This window comes from Callospermophilus lateralis, chromosome 4 (genome assembly GCF_048772815.1).
Source record: "Callospermophilus lateralis isolate mCalLat2 chromosome 4, mCalLat2.hap1, whole genome shotgun sequence".
NCBI lineage: Eukaryota > Metazoa > Chordata > Mammalia > Rodentia > Sciuridae > Callospermophilus > Callospermophilus lateralis.
This window is the reverse complement of record NC_135308.1, coordinates 142,498,894-142,521,333: the sequence shown is the minus strand read 5'-3', so window position 1 is coordinate 142,521,333 and position 22,440 is coordinate 142,498,894. Positions and strand designations below refer to the sequence as shown.

General features: G+C 43.8%; 1 protein-coding gene across 3 annotated transcripts in view; it reads left to right on the top strand.

Moving 5' to 3' along the window:
- Tmcc3 (transmembrane and coiled-coil domain family 3) overlaps positions 1-22,440 on the top strand; it is a 69,966-nt gene that overhangs the window by 40,637 nt on the left and 6,889 nt on the right. The window contains exons 1-3 of one of the 3 annotated variants that reach the window (XM_076854956.1): positions 9,479-9,527; positions 18,086-19,002; positions 20,625-20,760. In XM_076854956.1, the coding sequence (XP_076711071.1) occupies positions 18,101-19,002; positions 20,625-20,760 (1,038 nt within the window). In that variant the 5' untranslated portion in view covers positions 9,479-9,527; positions 18,086-18,100. Of the gene's footprint in view, positions 1-9,478; positions 9,528-14,230; positions 14,295-18,085; positions 19,003-20,624; positions 20,761-22,440 lie in introns of those variants that run through there. The other 2 variants (XM_076854958.1, XM_076854955.1) reach the window with 2 other exon arrangements.

Sequence of the window (22,440 nt, the reverse complement as noted above, 5' to 3'; positions counted from 1 at the left end):
TGAGGCCCTAGGTTTGATCCTCACTACCACATAAAAATAAATAAAAGGTATTGTGTCCAACTACAACTAAAAATAAATAAATATTTTTTTAAAAAAAGAAATACTTCCCTGCACATCTGTTTTGCCTCATCCTTCAGTTGTGCCCTGACTTAAAATGATTTTCAATTTTAGACACCACAGGCAACTTTTTATTTCCCCAAACATTCTGCCTACTTTTTTGCTTTGGCATTGTGCTCCTTGCTTAGCTCTCTTGGCTGGTGTCTGAGCCTCTTCCTCCAAGTCCAAGTCAAGTATCTCCTTTCTAGAAGCCTTCTCACCGACACCCTGCTTCGTTTCTGTGGTACTTTGATTTCATTTATCCTTTTTTTTTTTTTTTTTGCACAGTACTTGGGATTGAGCCCAGAGACACTCAGCCACTAACTAAAGTACAGCCTTAGGTTTTTTTTTTTTTTTTTTTTAAACTCTTGGGACAGAGCCTTGCTAGATTGCCCAGAATGTGTGATCCTCCTGCCTCAGCCTCACAGTTGCACACTGTGCAAGTGTGCACAGTGGTGCACACTGCTGTGCCTGGCTCCGTGTTCCTATATACAGGTAGTTCTCCTATCTCTGCCCAGCGAACTCTTTTCTAGGGCTGAATTTATCATATCCCTATTTCTCCCAACGCTTTTAGCACAGTGTCTGGCTCACAAAAGATACCCAAAAGAACATTTTGGGGGAAAAAAAGTGGAAATTCTGTATTTTGGTGGGCCTGGCTTGTAACTTATCTATCAGCTATCATAAAAACAATTTGGTCTGAGTAAGTGAGTAAGCCTTAATTGTACTTTGTGTGCTTTTAGTTAAATTCAGAGAAACTTTGGCTTTCCAAGTAACTATTATGTAATGAAACAAGGCATTAAAAGTCTGCATCCGCATGGTATTGAAGATTTTGCTGTATTTTGCAGAATTAAAATTAAATATTTTTGTGTCTAAATCTGATGTATTGAATTACACCATAGATACCACTAGCTCGCTAATATACAGATTCCCATTTTCTTTCAATTTGTTCTTTTGTGTTCTGGTACTAAAAACAAATATTTATGAGGTAGTGTCATGAATGTTTTGGAAACTAAAAATGTTAAAGAGCTGAAAAAAAATTAGCAAAATTGACAGACTAATGAAATCCAAATCCTTTCCTGAAGAATTGAATTATATGTAATTTTTTATTGAGCACCTGCAATGTTATAGGTACTATGACATCTCTTACATTTTCATTATCTATGTCTTTTTCATTTTATATTTTTTTCAGATATAACTTGTAGAGAATTACATACCTCTCACCTTTGTAGGCACTAGGTGACTACCACCTGCATCCATGATGTCAGTGCCCAGTGCTCCCTGGTGCCACCTTCTGGTGAATTGTTCTCGCTACCCTGCAAGGGTAACCACTGTTCTCTCTGCTGAATTACCATGATCCTACATTTTTTGTGTACATTCTTGTGTGTGGGTTTTTTTTTTTTTTTTTTTTTTTTAGGTATTATACACATAATGTGCATCTGTGTTGTGTTTGTTGTTTCTTTTACTTGCTGCTGATGATTTTTAACTACTATTTGCATAGTTTTCATTTTGGTAAGATTCTTTAGAAGGAAAGGTAAATAGTCAATATGTGTCAGTTTATATATGCTAGTAATTTAGTTCATTAACAAGATCATTGGCATTTTGTGTGAGGGCTGCCGGCTTTACAGACCCAGAAATAACAGGATTATTGAGTATGAGAACCATGAGGGCTGTGTAGGTCATAGGGTTCAGCCACCTTGTTTTCCCAAATGAGGGACCTAGGTTCTGGAGAGTTAATGCACACGGAGGTCCCCTGGTTGATCTGGCTTGGTTATCTTCCTGAGGAAACTTACTTGTGTGTCACAACTTAAACTTGATCCTGTGGATGACCCTGATCAATAGGAACACAGTCTTGGGCATTTAGAAATTGAGAAATTAGTGATCAGCAAGACTTAAAAATTCAAGTTATCTGGAACACTTCCCACTCTGCGTTAGTTCATGAGATGTAACTGATTCTGTTCATAGAACTTAGTATTAAAACCAATTATTGAAGAAGGAAGGGGGAAAGTTTCACAAGTACAGTGTTTATTAGAGCATTTTTAGTTTCCAGGCATTGTCTTGAACTTTTGGTGTTCCCAGATGTGGTCCTGATGAAAACCACAAGGATTTTTCTTAGAATGGGGAGTCTGGGAGTAAATTCTGATTCTGTGATGTTTGCGAGTAAAAAACCAGTCCTTAATCTTAGACCTTCCTACGAAGGTGGTAGTAGGTCATAGAAACCTTCATAGGAAGTCTTTTGAAGGGAAGCTTAGTGGACTCAAAGCAATAGAAAATTAAGCCTTTCTTTGACCCACTGCCCAGGGAGTAACCAGAGAACTTTCTTCAGAATCTTAAAGTTCTTTAGATATAGTTAGCAAACATAGAAATAGTGGCTTATCCTTTTCCTAATTATAAAACAGTATTCTTCAAATAGAATTGAAACCCATTCATTGGTCATGAAGTAAGTTTAATAAGTAACAGGTATCATTTTGTTTTCACATACGAAAACAGAAGGAACAGCACAGCAGATGCCCATCTACTTATCCATATTCAACAATGCAAATTTTCATATTTGGTCTGCGTCATGTGTGTGTGGTCTCTTTCAAAGTTAGTTATATACAAACACCAGGATACTTTGCTTCTGATATGTATCTGCAAATAAGGAATTTTTCTACATAATAAAATTTTCTAACAAATTAATTTCCTTATATACTGTTATCCAAAAAATGTATTTAAAAAATACATACATACACATTGCATGTAGCAAAGTACTACTTTATAAAATTTCATTTCAATTTCCAGTATTTGTGCACATATATGTATGTATACATTGATAAATATGTATTTCTTGCTGTGGGCCTCATCCAGAATTTGCAACATATTGCGTGTGCGCTCTCTCTCTCTCTCTCTCTCTCTCTTATATATATAATAAAGAAACTGGTTAGTGGGTAAGTGCTACTCAGTGACAACTGCCAGTTCTGTGCTTAATGTTGTGTGGCACCTTAAAAAGTAAAGCTTTCAGCAACAAGTGTGCTCAAACAAGCAGGGACCGACTTAACAGTACAAATAAGATCCAAAATGGGTGAGGAAGGAGTCCTTGAGAAAGGCCTCATGGGAGAGGGTTTGGAGGAAAAGTGAGATTTGGATAACAGGCCGTGGAAATCCTGTGTCCAGAAAGGGATAATGTTAAAAATTGAGGTTGTTTGTTTGTTTGTTTTTAATGTCTGCTGTACTAAAATGCTAAGGGCCATCTGGTGGTTGGAGAAGGAAGGAAAAAGACATTGGGCAGTTGAGGAACCATGTAGGACTTTAGTACCAGCTGGAGAAGAAGCCCAGTTCCTTTACTGAAGGAAGAACCATGGAACATCAAAGCAGCTTAGATTAGGGTAATGACTTTCTGTGGATGGATTGAAGGAATGAAATGCTGAAAGTGATGAAACCTGGTTAGACTCTCTGCTCTTTGTGTAGGAGACAGGAAATGAGGGTCTGGATTGAGCTGGGGAGGCCTGAGGAGAGGGAGGGAAGGTCAGTCTGGAGAGAAACTACTGGACAGAGACAACAGAATTTAGTGAGAGTTTTGAAAAAGGGATGAAGAGAGCCTGGACAGGCCATTGATACGTAAGGTCGTGAAAGTAAGAGTAACTGAGTCCAAAACCCCGCACATTATCTGTAAAAAACAGACTTCTGTGCTGTGATACTGACACTCTCGAGAAGTGGTCAGGCTTTTTAGAGGAAGCAGCAAGGTATGATCATTAGATAAGTTTTTCTAACACAGTGTCCCCTTGTTCTACTTTGTCTTGGCCATTACAAAGTGTTAGCCATCTGTCTAGAGTCTTACTCCAGGGTCTTAGGTTTACTGAAAATATCAGTATAGACTAATGACACCTACTTATAAAAGTTAAGGGTCAGATACTGAGAATTCAATTTTAGTCTTTTGAGGTACTGAACCCTTTTAAAAGATTCAATCAGTCAAATATTAGTTTCTGTAAAGCACTGTCTTAGGTTTTTGGGTATGAGGGCCTCTTTTAAAACTTACCTGTAGTGGGGCTAGGGATGTAGCTCAGTAATAGAGTGCTTGCCCAGCATGTACAAGGCCTTGGGCTCAATCCCCAGTACAAGAAAAAATAAAAAGTAAGTAAATAAAAACTATATTTACTGTTTGGAGCTGAGGATGTAGCTCAGCTGGGGAGTGCTTGCCTAGCCTGCACAAGGTCTTGGGTTCAATCCCTAGCACCAGAAAATAATTTTTCAGTTACTGGTCAGGTTGGATTGAAACTTGATCCCACTGTGAGTTTGAGACCTGTTTGTCATTCTCCACACCCAACCCCTTTCTTCTGCAAGAGGCATACAGGCAAGTTCTATGACTGTTGGGGCAGTGGAGATGAGCTCCTGCTGGAGGCGCTCAAGTCTTGGTGGCAGCAGCATCTTTGCTCTCGACTCTGGCCTGTCCTCAAGTTCCACTTATTTGGGGTGTGTGAGATTTAATAAGTGATAGCCATCACTAACAGCTCGTACTCTGTACAAGGCCCAGTTCCAAGCACTGCACCAGTACCAGCTCACACAGTCCTCCCAGTCACCCTGTGAAGTACTGAAAGCTGTCCTCATTTCACAGATGAGGAAATTAAGGCATAGAGGAAATAGCTTCCCCCAGGGGATACAATAACATGGAAGACCTGGAATTTGAACCCAGGCAGTCTGCCTCTGAACTCTTGCCACTTAGCCACTAAGTTAAGCTCCCGCCAGGGAGTTGACTCTGTGTAGTGTAGAGGGCTGTGGAAGCCTGAGAAATCTGAGCTGCCTGGTTACTGTAGTGAGTCGTAACTGGGCCCTGGCAGGCTCTTCCCACTGTTTTGGAAATAGTCAACCTAAAAATAGACTTGGGTTCTACGTCAGGTTGTGATTCGGTGTTTTATCTTAAAAATTACAATCCATAGTTCCTTTTACTTCTTTTGTCCCAGACTACAAAACAATGTGTGCCTATAGCATGCCTGTCTGCCTAAAACATGAATCTCTGGTGCCTTTAATCTGACTCTGAGAGAAGGAAGTCTCCTCTTACCTGCATCTTGATAGCAGAGCATTTAGTGACTGTCGAACTTGCTAGGATTTGAGCCAGTGGAGGGAGTTATGTACAGATTGGCACTGAGAATCATTATTAGTGGTTAAAACAGAAGCAACCTACATTTTTCATTATGCAAGATATCCTGAGATTTAAGCTTGTTTCTTATTATCAATGTCATATTGAAAATGTCTCCAGTAATTGCCTCGTGGCACCAAGACTGCCTAAAGCAGAAAAGTCTGATGGCGTGTGTCTAGTCCATGGTTTGGCATATGCAGTAGACTCTCAATAAAAGGGAGGATATTCCTGGAGCCAGGTAGACCCAGCCTGGAATCCCAACTCTGCCACTTACCAGCTTGATAATTCCAGACAAGCTGCTTACTTTTCCCATCCATAAAATGGGAGTAATAATGCTAATCTCAGGTTCTTGAAAAGGAAAATAAAATATAATGTATGTGAAACATTTAGAAAGCTATTTGATGCTTATATATAAAGTCCTTACTAACTAGTAAGTCCTTTTATTTGTTATTTATTATCTTCTGTGGTGTTGGGGATTGAACCCAGGGCCTTGCACATGCTGGGCAAGTGTTCTACCACTGAGCCACATCCCTAGCCATATTTTTAATAAATTTGAACTATCTTGCTCAGATCCTATTTTCTCTTGTGTCATTTTTCTTAAGGTCTGTCCTTTTCTAATAAACAAGTCATTTCCACCTTAGTTTGAAAGATAAAAGGACACACATATGTATATATAGTAAAGTATTATTTTATAAAACTCGTGGTTCAATTACATGTGTATGTGTGCACATATGTGTGTGTATACACACACACATACATACACATATATATGTATACACACACACACACACACACACCATAAATGTGTGTTTCTTACTGTGGCTCTCATCTAGAATTTGGAGTACATTGCTTTATAACAGAAAACTGTTTTGTTGTGGGGGAACTGTGCTGGAGATTAAACCCAGGGCTGATGCATGCATGCACTCTACCAAAGCTACACCTCCAGCCCTGGGATACCTACCTGTATTTTTCAGCTCATGTTATATTGAACTGTGATTTCCTAATGTCATCACTGCAGGAGGTAAGAAGAGTTCCCAGAGAGGGTCCTGGGAACTCAGGATGAGTCAGGTTCTTGACAAACATTGCAGAAAAATTTAAGGATGCATTGGACACAGATTTATTTAGGAAGACAGAAACACATCCAGGGGAGAATGTGGCCAGTCTCGAGGGATGCTTTAGGTGTTCTTAGGCTCTTCTTTTAAAGGAAATTTGGTGAAATATGATATGAGGGTATCTCGTATCTTCCTTTGCCCAGTCTGTTCTAAAATTACATGTATTAGTGGGCTGTTTAACAGTGTACAGGGTAATTGTCACTTGTGGTGACAGGAATCTTCAGCAACTCTTAAGATTTACATAGTTCCCAGAAATTTGGGAGTGACAGGCCTGGGAGAGACAATTGATGTGGATGAAAGGTTGGCAGAACTTTCAAGGCTGTTGGATTAAAGTTAGATTTTCCTAGTCCTTTCTTTTGTCTCCTTTTTACCTATCTTTTGTTTCTTCTACCCCACCTCACTAAGGAACAAGAAAGTATTTGAGAATCTTTTTATTGACAAATAATAATTTTGCATCTTTAGGAGTTACAGTGTGATATGTTGCTACATTTATAAATCGTGTAATGACCAACTCACAGTACTTAGATTGTCTACCATCTGAATCATTTTATTTCTTTGTGGTAATTACACTCAAAATCCTCTCTTCTAGGGGTGGGGATATAGCTCAGTAGTAGAAATTTGATCCCTAGCACAGACAAAAAGCAAAAAGTCCCTGTGTGTTATAATGCAATGTATTCCATATTCTAGATGACCTAGCAAGTGATTACAAGGCCCAGGGTTCTATCTCTGGCACCGCCAAAAAAGAAAAAGAAAAAACTCTTGTGTTTTGAATTATAGAATTGCTAGCTGTAATCGCCCTCTATGTAATAGAACACCAGAACTTATCCCTCCTATCTGACTGTGACATTGTACCTGTTAAACCATCTCTCCTCTGCCTGGCCTCTGATAACCACTGCTGTGCTCTCTAGACCTATGAGCCCGGCTTTTTTTTAGAATTCCACAAATAAGTGCGATTATGTGGTACTTATCTTTCTGTGCCTGGTTTATTTCATTTAATATTAAGATCTCTAGGTCCATCCATGTTGCAACACATTTGATAATCTTGCTGGTACAGTAGATAAATTCAGTTTTTCAGTTAATTCAATACAAGACTTCTTTACGCCTTCACAAATAATGGATTGAATCAAAACATATTAATGTGTTTAAAGTAGCAGACACCTGGGTTCTTGGTAGTGATCCTATTGAACCTGGGAAGAAAATGCCATTGAGGAAGGAATGGCACATATGAGGACCACACCTGCATATTCTATACGTTGTGTTAATGTTTATCATTTGGCAGTTGATCACTTTTATTCTGCTTGGAGCTTAGGAGAGCCATGGGACATCCCAGTTCCTGAATATTTGACCTCTCACATAAATCAAAGCCATGAACGGTTAGTTAGTTCACAGTCCAGTCTGTGAAAAGCAGACTGAGCACAATCGAGCACAACCTCAGCTGCAGATTCTTGATTTCATTGCAAACAGCTGAGAGTATGTAAACAGGAGAGAGGAGGAGCTGCCCCAGTGGGCTGTTTGTCAACCACTAATTCACTCAGCAAGCGCTGAGGTCCTATTGAGAAAGCCTATGGGATGGACACAGGTAGCTTATTAGGCTCTCCTCTTTAGAGAGGCTCCTGAGTAATGGGGAGCAAACGTTATGCAAATACTTACCTTACCTAATAGAACAAGCACTCTGCAGGGCAAATGCAAAACTGGGAAAAAGCACAAAGGAAGCCATGGATTCCAGCTCAGCACAAGCATCCTGGAAAAGACAGTTTTGGAATCTTTGAAAGGTACATTGGAAAGGAGATCTGGAAGCCTGGGCTGGGAGCTAACATAGAAATAGCAAATTTCTTGAAGTATTCAGGGTGGCTACTTATTAGACAAACAGAATATAATTAAGGGTGAAACTTTGGTATAATTCTTAGCTCTTGTTTCTTTTTAGGCTATAGCCACAATTATTTGAGGCCTCCCACTTTCAGATCTGTAAAGCAGAGCTAATGACCCTGCCTTGTGGAGCTGTGGGGACTGCATGGGAGGGTGTGTGCTGCTCCAGTCTCACTCTGGTGGTTGTATGTAGACAGGCTCCAAGCATCACGATGGCCAGGTCTGTTGTGTGTGTCTGTGTCAGTCAGCTCTTCATCACTATGACCAAAATACCCAACAAGAACAACTTAGAGGAGGTACAGTTTTAATTTGGGGCTCAGCTTCAGGGGTCTCAGTCTACCTCTGCCAGCTACACTGCTCTGGGCCCAAGATGAGGCAGAACACATCCCAGTGGCCACTTCTTCCAGCCACACCCTACTTGCCCACTGTTACCACCAGCACAGTAGTCTTTTCAGATTATTAATCTGTCAAATGGATTGATCCACTGACTAGGTTGCAGGTCTCATAATCTAACTGGACATTTCTACATTGTCTAACATGGGGGGACACCTCACATCCAAACCTAACAGTGTCTGAGAGCATACAAAGCACCCCACATGGAGCCCCTCGGGGTCAGAGGTGCTGAAAGACCTTGCAGGACAGGTGCTGGGCATCTGTCATCAGAATCTCTATTAAGCACATGTGCCTCCCAAGAGTGCCCCTCCTGTGTGTTTGGGGGTAAGGGAGGAAAAGGAGGAGACAGACAGTCCTCGGCAGTAGGCAGACCTGCCCCAGGGCTGGCCTTTTTTCTCTACCTACTGGCCCAGGGCCTTGGAGACTCATTTTTCTCACCCTTTCAAGCCACCTCCACTCCCTCAATACATGAGGGTGGTTCTCTGGGAGCAGACACGGTGTTCCCACCTTGCCTTCCTCGCTGTCCTCTCCATCTTGTTGACTGACCGGAAACCAGTGGGAATGAGCAAATGTGGGTGAGCAAGGTGTAGCCCCCCCTGCAAGGCTTTCCTGTAGGACCCAGGGCTCTGGGGCTCCCTTTCCTTCTGAGTTAGGAGCCAGAAACCTCAGTGGACATATGTTCTGGGTTTAGTCCTAAAAGTGGGCTTCCTGCTTCCTCTTCAGAACTCACCCCGCCCTGTCCTCACAGGAGGGAGCCGGCGCCCTTCAGGAAGGCCTGGAGAGCTGGGGGCCCAGTGGCGGCAGGATGCGTCCCTCTCCCACACTACCCATGTTCCAGGTGCCCAAGTTCCCAGAGCTGTTCCTGGAGACAGCCCCACGGGGTCATTTTTCCAGGGTGTCCTCCCGGGAGACATGGCCATTCTTCACCTGCTGTTGGTGCTCAGCGCGAGGTCAGTTTTTCTTCCTTACCATGGCCTACCCCTGCTGAGCTTCCAGGGACCATCTTTTAAAATCTGGCCCTTTCCCCCTTTCATTTAATCCTGTGTGTACTTAATGTGTAGCGAGTCTTTACCGAGTCAGACTGATTTTGTGAGGGATTAGTTTGTATTAATTCAAAGTGTGACTTATAAGCTCTTTTGAAGAAATATGTATTTTCCAGTGCAGACAATTCAAAGTAGGTTATCGGTGTCACCTGATAGAGGCTTAATGAGAAGATAATTATTTGTAATTACAGTATGGAGTGTGTGTGAGTGCTTGAGGAATTTGTTTTTGAGACCATTAAACCCTGCCTCGTCGTCTTTACACTGTGGATTTGCACACCACCATCTCTAGAGACAGGATGGGCTGTCAGTGGTGCACATCCTCTCGCCCTGGTTCCAGATGTTCTTGATTTCAGGGGAACCAGATATTACTCTACCTTGGGATGCTCCAGAGTTTCCTTAGTGAGTGATGCTGAGAGGGGAAGGGGAGGATGCTGGACAAAATGAAGCCTCATGGTAAAACCAACGGCTCCGTTCCCGCACCACACGCAGTGCACTGACTTAAAGCTCAGCATGTGCTACTGTCGACTTGAACTACAAGGAAATGGGTTCCTTGCCCAAACAAATCCGAATAAACATTTGACCAAGACACTAATAAAATGCCCTTTGGGATCCCAGGTGAAGATCCCTAAAATTGTTCCTTTCTAGCACATGGTGGGGGAAAGGCCTGGTTTTCTTCTTCCAAAGAATGTAGCAACTGGGGAGTCTGAGCAGGTGTCCATGGGAACGCACAGACGCTTCTCTATCAGAAGATGATGAGAGAGGCGGCTTGGTGAGCCTTCAGAGTTATTTCGGTACAGGTTAGCTCCAGACCAAGGTAACAGGAAAACCAGGTGTTCACTGCCTGGCTGGATATGTCCACAGGGGAGCAAGAAGGAAGCTGTTTCAGAGTTCTGTGTATGATACCAGTAGAGAATTAGTAGGAAGCTGCTGTCCTGTAGCCACACGGAGGACCCCTGTAGGGCCGTGCTGAGCAGCACCCCTTCCCTCAGCGCAGGGGGAGTGCCTTGCCCTCCCTCCAGGCACACGCAGGTCTTACTCAATAGGTCCTTAGACATGGCTTGCTTCCTCCCTGGGTCCTTTCTCTTGTTTTTACCTTTTGCTTCTATCTCATTCTCAGAGCAGTTATAAATACCTGGGCACTGTTCCAATAAAAGCTGTAAGCTTTTTATCCTTATAGTCATTTGGCCTAAATCAGTGTTTGAGACTATGGATCAAGAAGAGTAGGCTATCCGGACTCCGTCAAGCCCGAGATGGGGGCAGCTTCTGGAAGCAGTCATAGGCTGTGCAGGGGACGTTGCAGAGATGGTGACACCTGGTCCACAGAGTGCTGGACTTAGGCCCAGCATGTCCACACAAGCCTGGGCAGTCATGCTGGGGACACTGCAGAGTGGGCTTTCACATGGTCAGTCTTATGTGTCATAAATCTCAGTCGAGCTCCAGCTGAACTGTGTATTGTCTATGGACTTCAAGAAACATACATTCTTTTCAAGCCTCTGTGTTCTCAGAACACAGATGTGAAGAAAGTATGAACACATCCACAATCTTGGTCGTAGTGTCCGATTCATCATAAAAGCACTCCGTTGTCAGGGAGGCTCTGGAGACAGATGGCCTGCATCTCCATCCTGCTGTGCCATTGACTAGCTCTGCGCCCCCACCCCGCCACTTACTTAACTTCTCTGTTCCTAAGTTCCTTGTTTGTAAAATAGCAGAACCTGCCTCGGAGAGTGCTTAATCTTATAGTAAGATGTTGCGCTTATCACTACTGTGACCTTTCACTCCTGGGCGTGGAGCTAGGCTGTTCTATCCTGTGTACTGCCCTGGGAGTTAGTGGGTAGCATAGTGTGGAGGAAGTCACAGGTGCGTGTCTTTGAGTAGTAGAGTCTTAGGATCCTGTGATTGATTCACCTCCAGCATCAGAAACTCCAGCGCAGCCTGGGTCCTGCAGCCGAGCACACATTTGTTGGCACAAGCAAGAAATAGACCTTAAAAAAAAAAAAAAAGGCACTGGCAGCTGTAGGAACAGCCTTGGCTCTAGCCCTGAAGCAAAGTTCAGCTGAAATGAGATAGTGATGAGGACACCTAGGTCACAGAGAGTTGTAAAAGCCTTTATATACTGGTTGTGGAGCTCCTCATGGGCTGTGTATAAATCTGCACCTGCTAGTGCTCTGGAGCACCGTGGCCCTGGAACCGGAGCCATTTGAAGGACCTCACCCTTCCTTACATGTCTAAGCTCAGCCTTCTTAAGAGTTGGGGCCTCGGGAAGTGATGAGGTCATCGGGGCTCTGCCATAGTGGCAGAGGTTTATCACATGGCCTTGGGACTAAGCAGGCAGTTGTCACCTTCCATCATTCTGACCTTTCTGTGCCTGTACATGTTCTTGCTGCCTGTGCCCCTCAGAACCTCAGAGGACCCCTGCCTCAGTCCATGTCATTCAGGACTGTCTTATCTTTATTTCTTTTAATTTCTTGTTTACTTATACTTTTATTTTATTTATTTTTATGTGGTGCTGAGGATTGAACCCAGTGCCTCACCTGTGCTAGGCAAGTGTTCTGCCACTGAGCCACAACCCCAGCCCTGTCTTTATCAATTTCTGTTGCTATAACAAAACACCTGAGGCTGGGTAACTTATAAAGGGGTTTATTTAATAATTCTGGGGGCTGGAGGGTCCAAAAAGCATGGCCTCAGCATCCTGGTGAGGCTCCTGCCTGCACCACAACATTACAGAGAAGCTGAAAGGGAACTTGTCGTGTGTAGAAGGATCCAAGGGTATGAGGTAACAACCGGCCCTTGGGGAAGCCGTGCACTGCTGTGAGAGCAGCATTCAGGCGTCCACTATGGCAGAGCCCCGATGACCTCATCACTTCCACAAGGTCCCACCTCTTAAGGTTCTGTCACCTCACGCTGCCATAGTGGAGACCAGGCTTCTAGACATGCACATGAGGGAGACGAACCACATCCACACCATAGCAAGGGTCCCCAGGAACCCCACTTCTCCCTTCCAGTTCATCCCTTCGGGCTGTGGGTGGTGTGTTTGCACTGGTCATGCATCCCTGATGGTGGAGTTCCCCCTGGGGCTGTGGGGGTGAGTGCGGAGTGTGAGGGGAGACGGGAGACGCCCCCTTTGGAAGCCTGAGCAGTGTGCTCCAGGCAGCACCTGACTGAGTTGTGCTGTCTCCCCGGTGGGAGGGAAGCTGACATGGGGTGGCACAGGAGCTGGGATTGTGGCTGGATGACTCAGGGTCAGCTCTTGGTGTCTGTCCAGGACGTAGGCTTCCTCAGCCTTTGTTCTAGAACATTGAGTGACAGTCGAAGTGTCTTTGCTGCCGGAAGGAAATTACAAGTAGCAATGGTGTTTCCCCCCGGTGTGCTGTGGTCTGCCTTTCATCCAAGGTAATAACACCAGGAGCTCTGGGAGGGCTGAAAGAGGCTAGCTGTCATTTTTTTAAAACATCTTTTCTGCCAAAGCAGTAATACATTTTATGTTTAAAAATTGGAAAATACAAAGGCATATTGGGAAAAAAAAAAAAAAAAGATGACACCTTGTAACCCACGGTGCAAAAGTAACCATTGTTAACACTTCGAAGCGTGTTTCCCTTTAAGATTTCACATACAGGCACATTTTAAAATGAAATCTGGATAAAAATAGCAAAATCATTGTCAAAAAATGTTAAAATCATTCTACATGCTGGGAGGTCTTTAAGCACTTTACATGCATTATCTCATTTATTCCTCACAGTTTCTTTTTGAGAAATCATTATGTCCAACTTTAGAAGAAGAAACTCAGGCAAAAAGAGGTTAAGTCATTTTTGCAAGGTCACACAGCCCATAAAGGTAGTGGCAAAATGAAAACCAAAGCAGTCTGTCTTGATTATATTGCGGGCGATCTTGACTATGTTGCAGTTTGTCACATAGTAAAACAGCGTAAATTAACATTTCCTAGAATTATACAAGTATTAACGCTGACTTGTTTGGTTCTGTCTCCTTATTCTATGGATTAGGGAGTAGAAGCCCACTGACATGACTTGATTTACCCAAGAACACATAGCTGGTAAGTGTCCTTGCCAAAACGAACCCACGTCTCCTGATCCACATAGTCCACAAGCATGCTGATGCCAGGTGATCTGGGAACCTTTGTTCTTCTTCCCCATGTCCTGACCCAGAAGCCCAGGTACACGGTGTGGAGCCAGTGCCAAGCCCAGGTTAGGTGAAGCGTGCAGAACTCACAGCTTTTCCAAGCACATACGCTAGTTTCAGTTTGTGCTCAAGGAATTTATGAGCATTGAACAGTAATGTTTATGGCTGGCCCTCAATTATCCATGCAGTGCTCGAGCTATAAAAGGCTGAAAGGTACAGCTCCTAAATAGTTCTACCTTTATACCCACATCGAACATTTTTAACTGAGACTTGCTGACAAGCAGTAAGATTGATGATTTGGACTTTAAATGTTGTTGCTTCCCCCAATCTGTCTCTTGAGGACATGCCAGGCATTGTTAGGACTTTGAAGTAAGGCAAAAGTCAGCCGGACTTCTGCATAAGCCCTGGTGTGTATAGGAGCTGGCCAGACCACAGCATGTAAGAGAACCAGGCTCATTGCATGGAGACCACCCAGTTGGCTGACCAGCCCAGCAGGGAATTAAAGGAGGAAGAGCAGGTGGTGACTTACTGCCCAGTTTGGTAAGGTAACGTGTGTAAACCTTTATATCTCCAAACGGGGAAGAGAATTTCTCAGTAGAGAATGTCAGGGTGCCAGGCACGGTGATACACACTCATAAATACCAGCGACTGGAGAGGCTTGAGGCAGGAGGATCACAAAGTTCAAGGTCAGCCTCAGCAAATTGGTAAGATTTTATCTCAAAGTAAAAAATGTCTTAAAAAGGGCTGAGTATGTAACTCAAGTGATAGAGCACCCTGGAGTTCAATTCCTAGTACCAAAAGAGAATGTCAAACAGGTTTTTCAAAAATTATTTACAACTTAATCTGATCTGATCTATGAGCTCCAAGAGGGCAAGAATGAGTTCTCATGGAACTTAGAATGTTGAGCATACGAGTATGTGTGTAACAAGCAAACTAATGTACACCTCTTAAGGTCGGGATCATGGTTGCCCCGGTGGTGGGGGTGATACAATTGTGATTGAAGGGGACCCAGGACTTCTGCTCTGTTTCTTTAATTGGGTACCAGTTAGTTACGCAGTATGTTCAGTTTGTGAAAATTCATTGCGTTATTTACATGTGCTTTTTTATGAGTGTAAGTTGTACTTGAGTTAAAGTTTAAGGTCCTTATTCATGTTCTGATAGCTTGCTGCACATTAATATTTGGGGGAAAAAATCTCTAGTTGAATCAATTTGAAATGGTGCAGAATGCATTATCTGGGTATTGGGGAGAAATCTCCACCTGGAATTGTCAGGGCTACCTGGGCAGAACTTGTATTTTTATTCTGTGAACATGCGTCTTAAATAACTTCAGTGTTGTTAAGGTTTGAACATGAGGTGCTCACCAAAAAGCTCATGTGTGAGACTGCAAGAAGGGTCAGAGGAGAAATGATTGGGCTGTCAGAGCCTTAGCCCCACCATTGAGTTGACTCCCTGATGGGATTCACTGAGTAGTAACTGAAGGTAGGTGTTGCCGGAGGAGGTGTCATTTGGGGGTCGTGCCTGTGGAGTATATGTTTTGTATCTGGCAAGTGGAGTCTTTCTTTCTGCTTCCTGATCATCATGTGAGCTGGATCCCTCTGCCACATTCTTCCAGTGTGATGTTCAGCCTCATCTCGAGCCCTGAGGAATGAAGCCAGACGTCTATGAACTTGAGACCTCTGAAAACCTGTGAGCTCCTAAATAACTTTTTTCCTACTTCACAATTATTCTGGTCAGGTCTTTTAGTCACAGCAGCAAAAAAGCTGACAACAACAAGTGTAGACCCCCTTGGAGTAAAGAATGATATCACTATAGCTCTTGAAACATTTATTGACAGCCTCCTGTGGATGAGGGAAGTGCCGGCCACAGGCTGGGTGCAGCTCTGAGGCCCTCTCTCCTGGGTCACTCCCTTGCAGTCTGCTGGGGGTTAAAGTACAGATGAGGGATAAGAGGAAGGTGAGAGGTGCTTCAGGATGAGCCCAGGACTGCAGGAGGAGCTCAGAAAGGAGAAACAGGTTTTCTGGGATTGGAAAAGGCTTCTTGGAAGAAGGGGCATTTGAAATTAAAAGAATGTGTAGGGGTTGATAAGAAGCAATAGATGGCTGGGTGCGGTGGTGCACACCTGTAATCCCAGAGGCGCAGGAGGATCACAGTTCACAGCCAACCCCGGCAACTTAGTGAGGCCTTGTCTCAAAATAAAAAGGGCTGGTAGTGTGGCTCAGTGGTTGAGCACCCCTGGGTTCAATTCCTGGTACATTCACAAAAAAAAAAAAAAATAGTAGTAGTAGTAGTAGATGAGTGGCCGGCAATGCGAAGGTACGCACCAGGAAGTCTCACTCATTCTGGGAACTTTGGGTGGTTTGGTTGGCATCCTTCAGAAACAAGTGAGGCCTGAAAGTTGTTGGAGCTACACGGTGGCCAGGTTGTATTATTTCATTTGAGAGGCATTAGGGAGCCAGGGTTTCTAAGCAGCAGCATGATCAGAACTGGTATCTCTAGTAAAATCAAACTTCTAGGTTCACTGACGGTACTATTTCTGTTAATTACCACGTCTGCTCCAAATGAACATTTTTTGTGTTTTCTGCTTTCTTTGGTTGTATTGTTTAGACCCATTTCTGTTTGGGTCCACTAATGAGCCACAGGTCCACAGCCTCCTTGAGCTTCCTGTGGTCCCCCCTCTAGGACTTGAAGATCACCCTTTTTGTCCCCAACACTCACCCATGCCTTGACTATTTGAAGTCACAGTTCCTCTGTACTTTTTTCATACATCCTGTTTTCTAGGCTTACAGCAATTTGGCTTTTATTTCCTTTCACCTTTCCTGCACGATGTGCTTTTGACAAATAAAGCAACCAGTGTCATTTATGCAAATTGAACATGGGAAGAGAAGCCAAGAAATGACATTAACAAGCTTTTTAAGTTATGGAGGAGGCCTGACCCGCTGGCTTGGGATTGTATCCTGCTGTACTGTTGGGCGCCTTCTGAGGGACAAAGCACTGGACAGGATATATCACGTAGTGTGTATCATTGTTAAAAATGGTCTGTATCCACATTGGGCTCGTTCTAAGCACTCTGAGGTCTATTGAGTTAATTCCTTGCTAAGTTTTTGCTGCTCAGTCTGTTAGTCCCTTAAAAAAAAAAAAAAAAAAAGTAACTTGTGCTTAGTATTGCTTTGTCTGGGCTAGGCTTGTGGCTCAGTGGTAGAGCACTATGTGTGAGGCACTGAGTTCAATCCCCAGCAACACATAAAAATAAAACAAATAAAATAAAGGTTTTGTGTTCATCTACAACTAAAAAAAAAATTTAAGAAAATATTCCTTTGTCTTCCATTGGGTTTCTCTTAAGACCCTGTATCATGGCATTATTCTAACCAAAGGATTGTCAACTTGACAACTGAGATGCTTAGTTTAGATCTTCTGAGCTGTTGTTTGGAGATGGTGCTTAAACTCTGCAGAGACCTAGTGTTCATCCTGAGGACAGTCAGAGTAGGGTGCGTTCACTGGTGAGAAGACTCGGGTTAGGCGATTTGGATTCAAATCCTGACTCTTGGAACCCTCAGTTTCTACACATGTATGGATTTAGCCGTCCTTGGCCTAGCACAGGAATGCGGTTCCAACAAGGTGACGTCTGTTGAAACACCCACGTCACTTGGCACGATCTTTCCCTTGTAGGCTCCTGCTCCCCTTGAGGGTGCTCAGGGCTCTTTGCAGTTCTTTTTCCTCCGTGGCCTGTGAGTGAGAAAGCTATTTTGTGTGGTCTTTGGGTTGACATTATTTCTTTTAAAAAAAAAGAAAATCACTGATTATGGTTTGGAGTTACTTGTTTCTGTTTCTAGATTCTGCTGTGTTACTCGGTGACTAAAGTTTACCTTGCATTGTGTTTTCCAATCACATCTATTTATTAAAAAAAAATAATTTCCTTTTGCTGATGGATGTACCTTCGGGATCTTTACTTCCTTTTTTCCTTCTTCCTTCTCTTGGCCAACAAGTAATTTCTAAATTAGATGCGTTTCCCATAATGGAGGCAGGGCACGACAGGCCTCCCAGTCACCTGGAAACCAGGACAGACTGGAGACCTTATTCCATTCTGCGTTTTCTGACAGCAAATGAGATGCCCTGCAGACACGATTCTCGTGTCTAGTTAGTATACGTGGGGTGTCGGAAAGAGTTGGGCTGTCCTGCCTTCAACTTGGACGGTACAGAGTGTTGATCCCATAAAAACTGCACTTTGAAAAATCTGGAACTTAAAGTATGTTTGCCGTGTGTGCACAGATCCCGTCACAGTAACTGCCTCCTTGACATCAAAGTTTAAAATGCTTTGCCTCCGTCTCTTTCAGGTAGAACGTCATGACATGAATACCTTAAGCCTGCCCCTGAACATACGCCGTGGGGGGTCGGACACCAACCTCAACTTTGACGTCCCAGATGGCATCCTGGACTTCCACAAGGTCAAACTCAGTGCAGACAACCTGAGGCAGAAAATTCTGAAGGTAACAGAACAGATCAAAATTGAGCAAACATCCCGTGATGGGAATGTCGCAGAGTATTTGAAGCTAGTCAGCAGCGCCGACAAGCAGCAGGCGGGGCGCATCAAGCAGGTCTTTGAGAAGAAGAACCAGAAGTCAGCTCACTCCATCGCACAGCTGCAGAAGAAGTTAGAGCAGTATCACAGAAAGCTCCGAGAGATCGAACAGAATGGAGCCTCCAGAGGCTCAAAGGACATTTCCAAAGACAACCTGAAGGACATACATCACTCTCTGAAAGATGCCCACGTGAAGTCTCGAACTGCCCCCCATGGCATGGAGAGCAGTAAGTCGGGCATGCCAGGGGTATCCCTCACTCCACCTGTGTTCGTTTTCAATAAGTCCAGAGAGTTTGCCAACTTGATCCGAAATAAGTTTGGCAGCGCTGACAACATCGCGCACTTAAAAAATTCCTTAGATGAGTTTAGGCCTGAGGCCAGTGCAAGGGTCTACGGGGGCAGCGCTACCATCGTGAACAAGTCCAAATACGGCAGCGATGACGAGTGTTCGAGCGGCACGTCAGGTTCGGCTGACAGCAATGGGAACCAGTCCTTCGGGGCTGGTGGGGCTGGCACGCTGGACAGCCAGGGCAAGCTCAGCATGATCCTGGAGGAGCTGAGGGAGATCAAGGACACCCAGGCCCAGCTGGCAGAGGACATCGAGGCACTGAAGGTGCAGTTTAAGAGGGAATATGGTTTCATTTCTCAGACCCTGCAAGAGGAAAGGTACAGGTATGTCAAAGCATTCTGCTGGAATTCTTTGGAAGTGCATTTACTAACTGCAAAGTTTGTCTACTTGAAAGTGACGTGTTTTCAATAAATATGGATATAGATCAAAAGGCATTTAGGGATCAATAGTTCTTTCCATCTTTCATAATTCCAATTTTCATGATTTGTAACAATTGGAGAAAGTCATTATATGCGTGGGTCTCTTAAAATATCACTATACAGTCTGACTCATGCGCCTATTAAGATACTTATTCAGAAGGCTTCTGTTATAGTTTTATTAGCACTAATTCAGAGTTATATATTTGATTTTCCTCTATTATAACAGTCATAGAAAAATTAATCATTGTACAACAAGATGGGTTTTATTTGGTATGTTGGTCTTGAAGTCTTCATGTATTTTTATGTGCTGTATTTTATTCATTAAATTTTTTTCACCATAAATAAAGAGTTTTCAAAAATAATCGTAAGCTGGGCACAAGTGGTGAACTCCTGTAACCCCAGCAACTCAGGAGGCTGAGGCAAGAGGATCACAAGTTCGAGGATAGCCTCAGCAACTTAGCAAGGCTCTGGGCAACTTAGCAAGATCCTGTCTCAAAATAAAAATAAAATGGGTTGGGGATGTGGCTTAATGATTAAGCACCCCTGGTTTCAATCCCTGGTGTCCAAAAAAAAAAAAAAAAGTTTGTGGTACCTATGATATAATCACTTTGTGTATTACTTAAGAGACCTTTAAAAGGATTATTTACAATAATTGCAACATTTGGCACCTGTATAGCCATACCAGGAAAATCGTTAAATCTGAATCATACTTTTTTGTCTCCTTTTAAAAAAACTCTTCTCTCAGGTGACCCACATAAACGTCTAGAACTGGCATTGATCACAGTCATCCCAAGCTAAGTCATCTTCCCCAAACAGTGCATCCTGTTTAAAGCAGACATAAGGTTTCAAACTACAGACAAGTCCTCTCTGCACAGGGCGGAGCATGGGAACAGGAATCTTGGTGGTCCTCTTACTTTAGATTTGGACTTTTGGTAAATGACACCTGATAAGCCAATCTGTACTTTGTGATAGGTTTAATTTTTTTTATTGACATTTAAGTTCCAAGAGCCACAAAGCGTATCCATATGAGTATATACTCTGGGCGGGATGAAGTTAGCTGCAGAGTAGAGGCCGATAGTAATGGCCTCTCTTTCCTTGTGAGCTCTGGCCATAAACCCTCAGGTACTGTGGGGCCAGAAGACAGAGAAGCCACTGCAAATGTGCTGGGTCCTTGCCTTGGGCAGGGTCCTGCACAGCCCTGGTGAATGTGTGGGCCCATGAGTTCTGTTGTCCCTGCCACCAGTTCAGGTGCTAGTGTGACATGGGTGGAGAAGCCAGATTTGGGATTGGGTGAAACCTCGAAGGTGAAGACCACATTAAGACCCCAGAGACCAGTTCTTTCCAGAGCTGGAATTCAGGGCTATCCTACAACTATATTTACAATTTTTGGAAAAATGGTCTGCCAAGGGGTGGAAACAAGCCAAGGGGCCCTGGCAGCAGTAAGATTGAAAGGACGTCATTCTAGAATGTGCTGCTAGGAGACCTGTGAAATGCCTCGCTCAGAATGGGTTCCCCTCTCTGTCAAGGTACGAGCGCCTGGAAGACCAGCTGCATGACCTGACGGACCTGCACCAGCATGAGACGGCCAACCTGAAGCAGGAGTTGGCCAGCGCTGAGGAGAAGGTGGCCTACCAGGCCTATGAGCGCTCCAGGGACATCCAGGTGCCTTCCCCACCCCCGGCTAGACATGAATTCCCCTGGGCTCAGTGTTGAGGACTTAATTATCCTAGAGCTTATGGCATTCCTGGTGTGGGGGACAAAATCTTTTCTCTGCACAACATTTCTTCTCCACTTGCTGACCCCATTAGCGCATGTTATAGACATTGCTAAGTCTGTATCCTGTACACTTTCTGCCTAACTCAGTTAACAAGTATTTATTATCTGCCTCAAGATAATAAAATGATTTTTTTAAAAAAATTAAAATATGAAGCCAGGTATGGTGGTGCACACCTGTAATTCCAGAAACTCGGGAGCCTGAGGCAGGCAGATTGCACATTCAGGGCCAGAGCCTCTGCAGTTTAGTGAGACCCTGTCTCAAAAAATTAAAAGAGCTGGGAATTTAGCTCAGTGGTAAAGCTCCCCTGAGTTCAATCCCCACTAACAGGGCAAGGAAATTTAAAGTGTAAGACAGACCTTGCCTTCAAGAAGCTTTATGCTGAGATGGTGAATAACCCAACGCCAAGGGGCCCAAGACATGTGAGCAAGGGCCAGGATGAGTGGCACGGACCCTAAGGCCATAGAAATGCAGCAGGGGGGAGCAGGTGGGTGACTCAGTGGTAAACCTCAGGCTTCAGTCCCAGGTCGGCCTTTACCAGCTGTGTGGTCCTGAGCAAGCCTGCTTGCTCCTCTGTAGGGTATCTTTCATGCTTGTAAGAATTTCAGGCACTCAAGAGCACCCTGTGTGACAACACTAGCAAAGCCCTTCTTTACACATCTCCTTTCCCCCCACTTACTCAACAGCCTGTTAAGGTCGTTCCTATTATTGGCTCCACTTCTTAAATATAGAGACTGAGGCACAGAGAGGTGAAGTGCCTGAGTAAGGTCTTGCACATTGTCCTGAGTAATGAATGTGAATTAACCTCCTGAGGAAGGGGACTGGAAGGGCCAGGTAGGGTCCCAGTGGATAGAAGAAAGGGATAACTGGATCCATATGAACAGAGGCCCATCCAGGATTTCCTAATGTGATACCACCACTGTCATGAAACAGCCCTCGGCTTTTGATCACCTTTCTTTAAAAAAAAAAAAAAAAATGTAGCCTTACAGTAATGTTCTTCTTTGGAGACAATGGCTGTTTTCTCCCACTCTGACGGCCACCAGCAGTCTCGAGTGAAGCTCACTTTACAAGGGAGAAAATTGAAATGTGAAGATAGTGATTTCTCCTGCAGTGTGTGAGCTGCAGTTTCAACTGCACAGGTTTTATTCTACCCTGTGAGGAGGGCTGAGCCTGTGCAGTCCCAGATGTCTGCTGTTCTGGTAACCAAAGCATCAGAGAGCACAGTGCCAAAGACACGTGGGGGATTGCTGGCTCTTCCCTAGGTTAGGAGACACCTTCACCACCCACTGGTTTGAGAAGCCTGAACCCATTTTAAGTGTTAAATGTTGCTTAGTGGACGATATAGTCATTCACTAGGTCATTCTATTTTAGAACATGCCTGGAGTGTCACCGGGTTGTATCTTGCACATTCAGTTTTCTTGTTTAGGGGATGGTTTGAGTTAAGGTTGTTCTCTTTTCTAAGAAACATTCTAGTGGTAAAGATGAAAGTAGGGACTTCACAAAGGGAATTGAGATATTCAGAAGCGTTTATTTCAGCATTTTCTGGTTTTCAGCTCTAGCTTGAAATT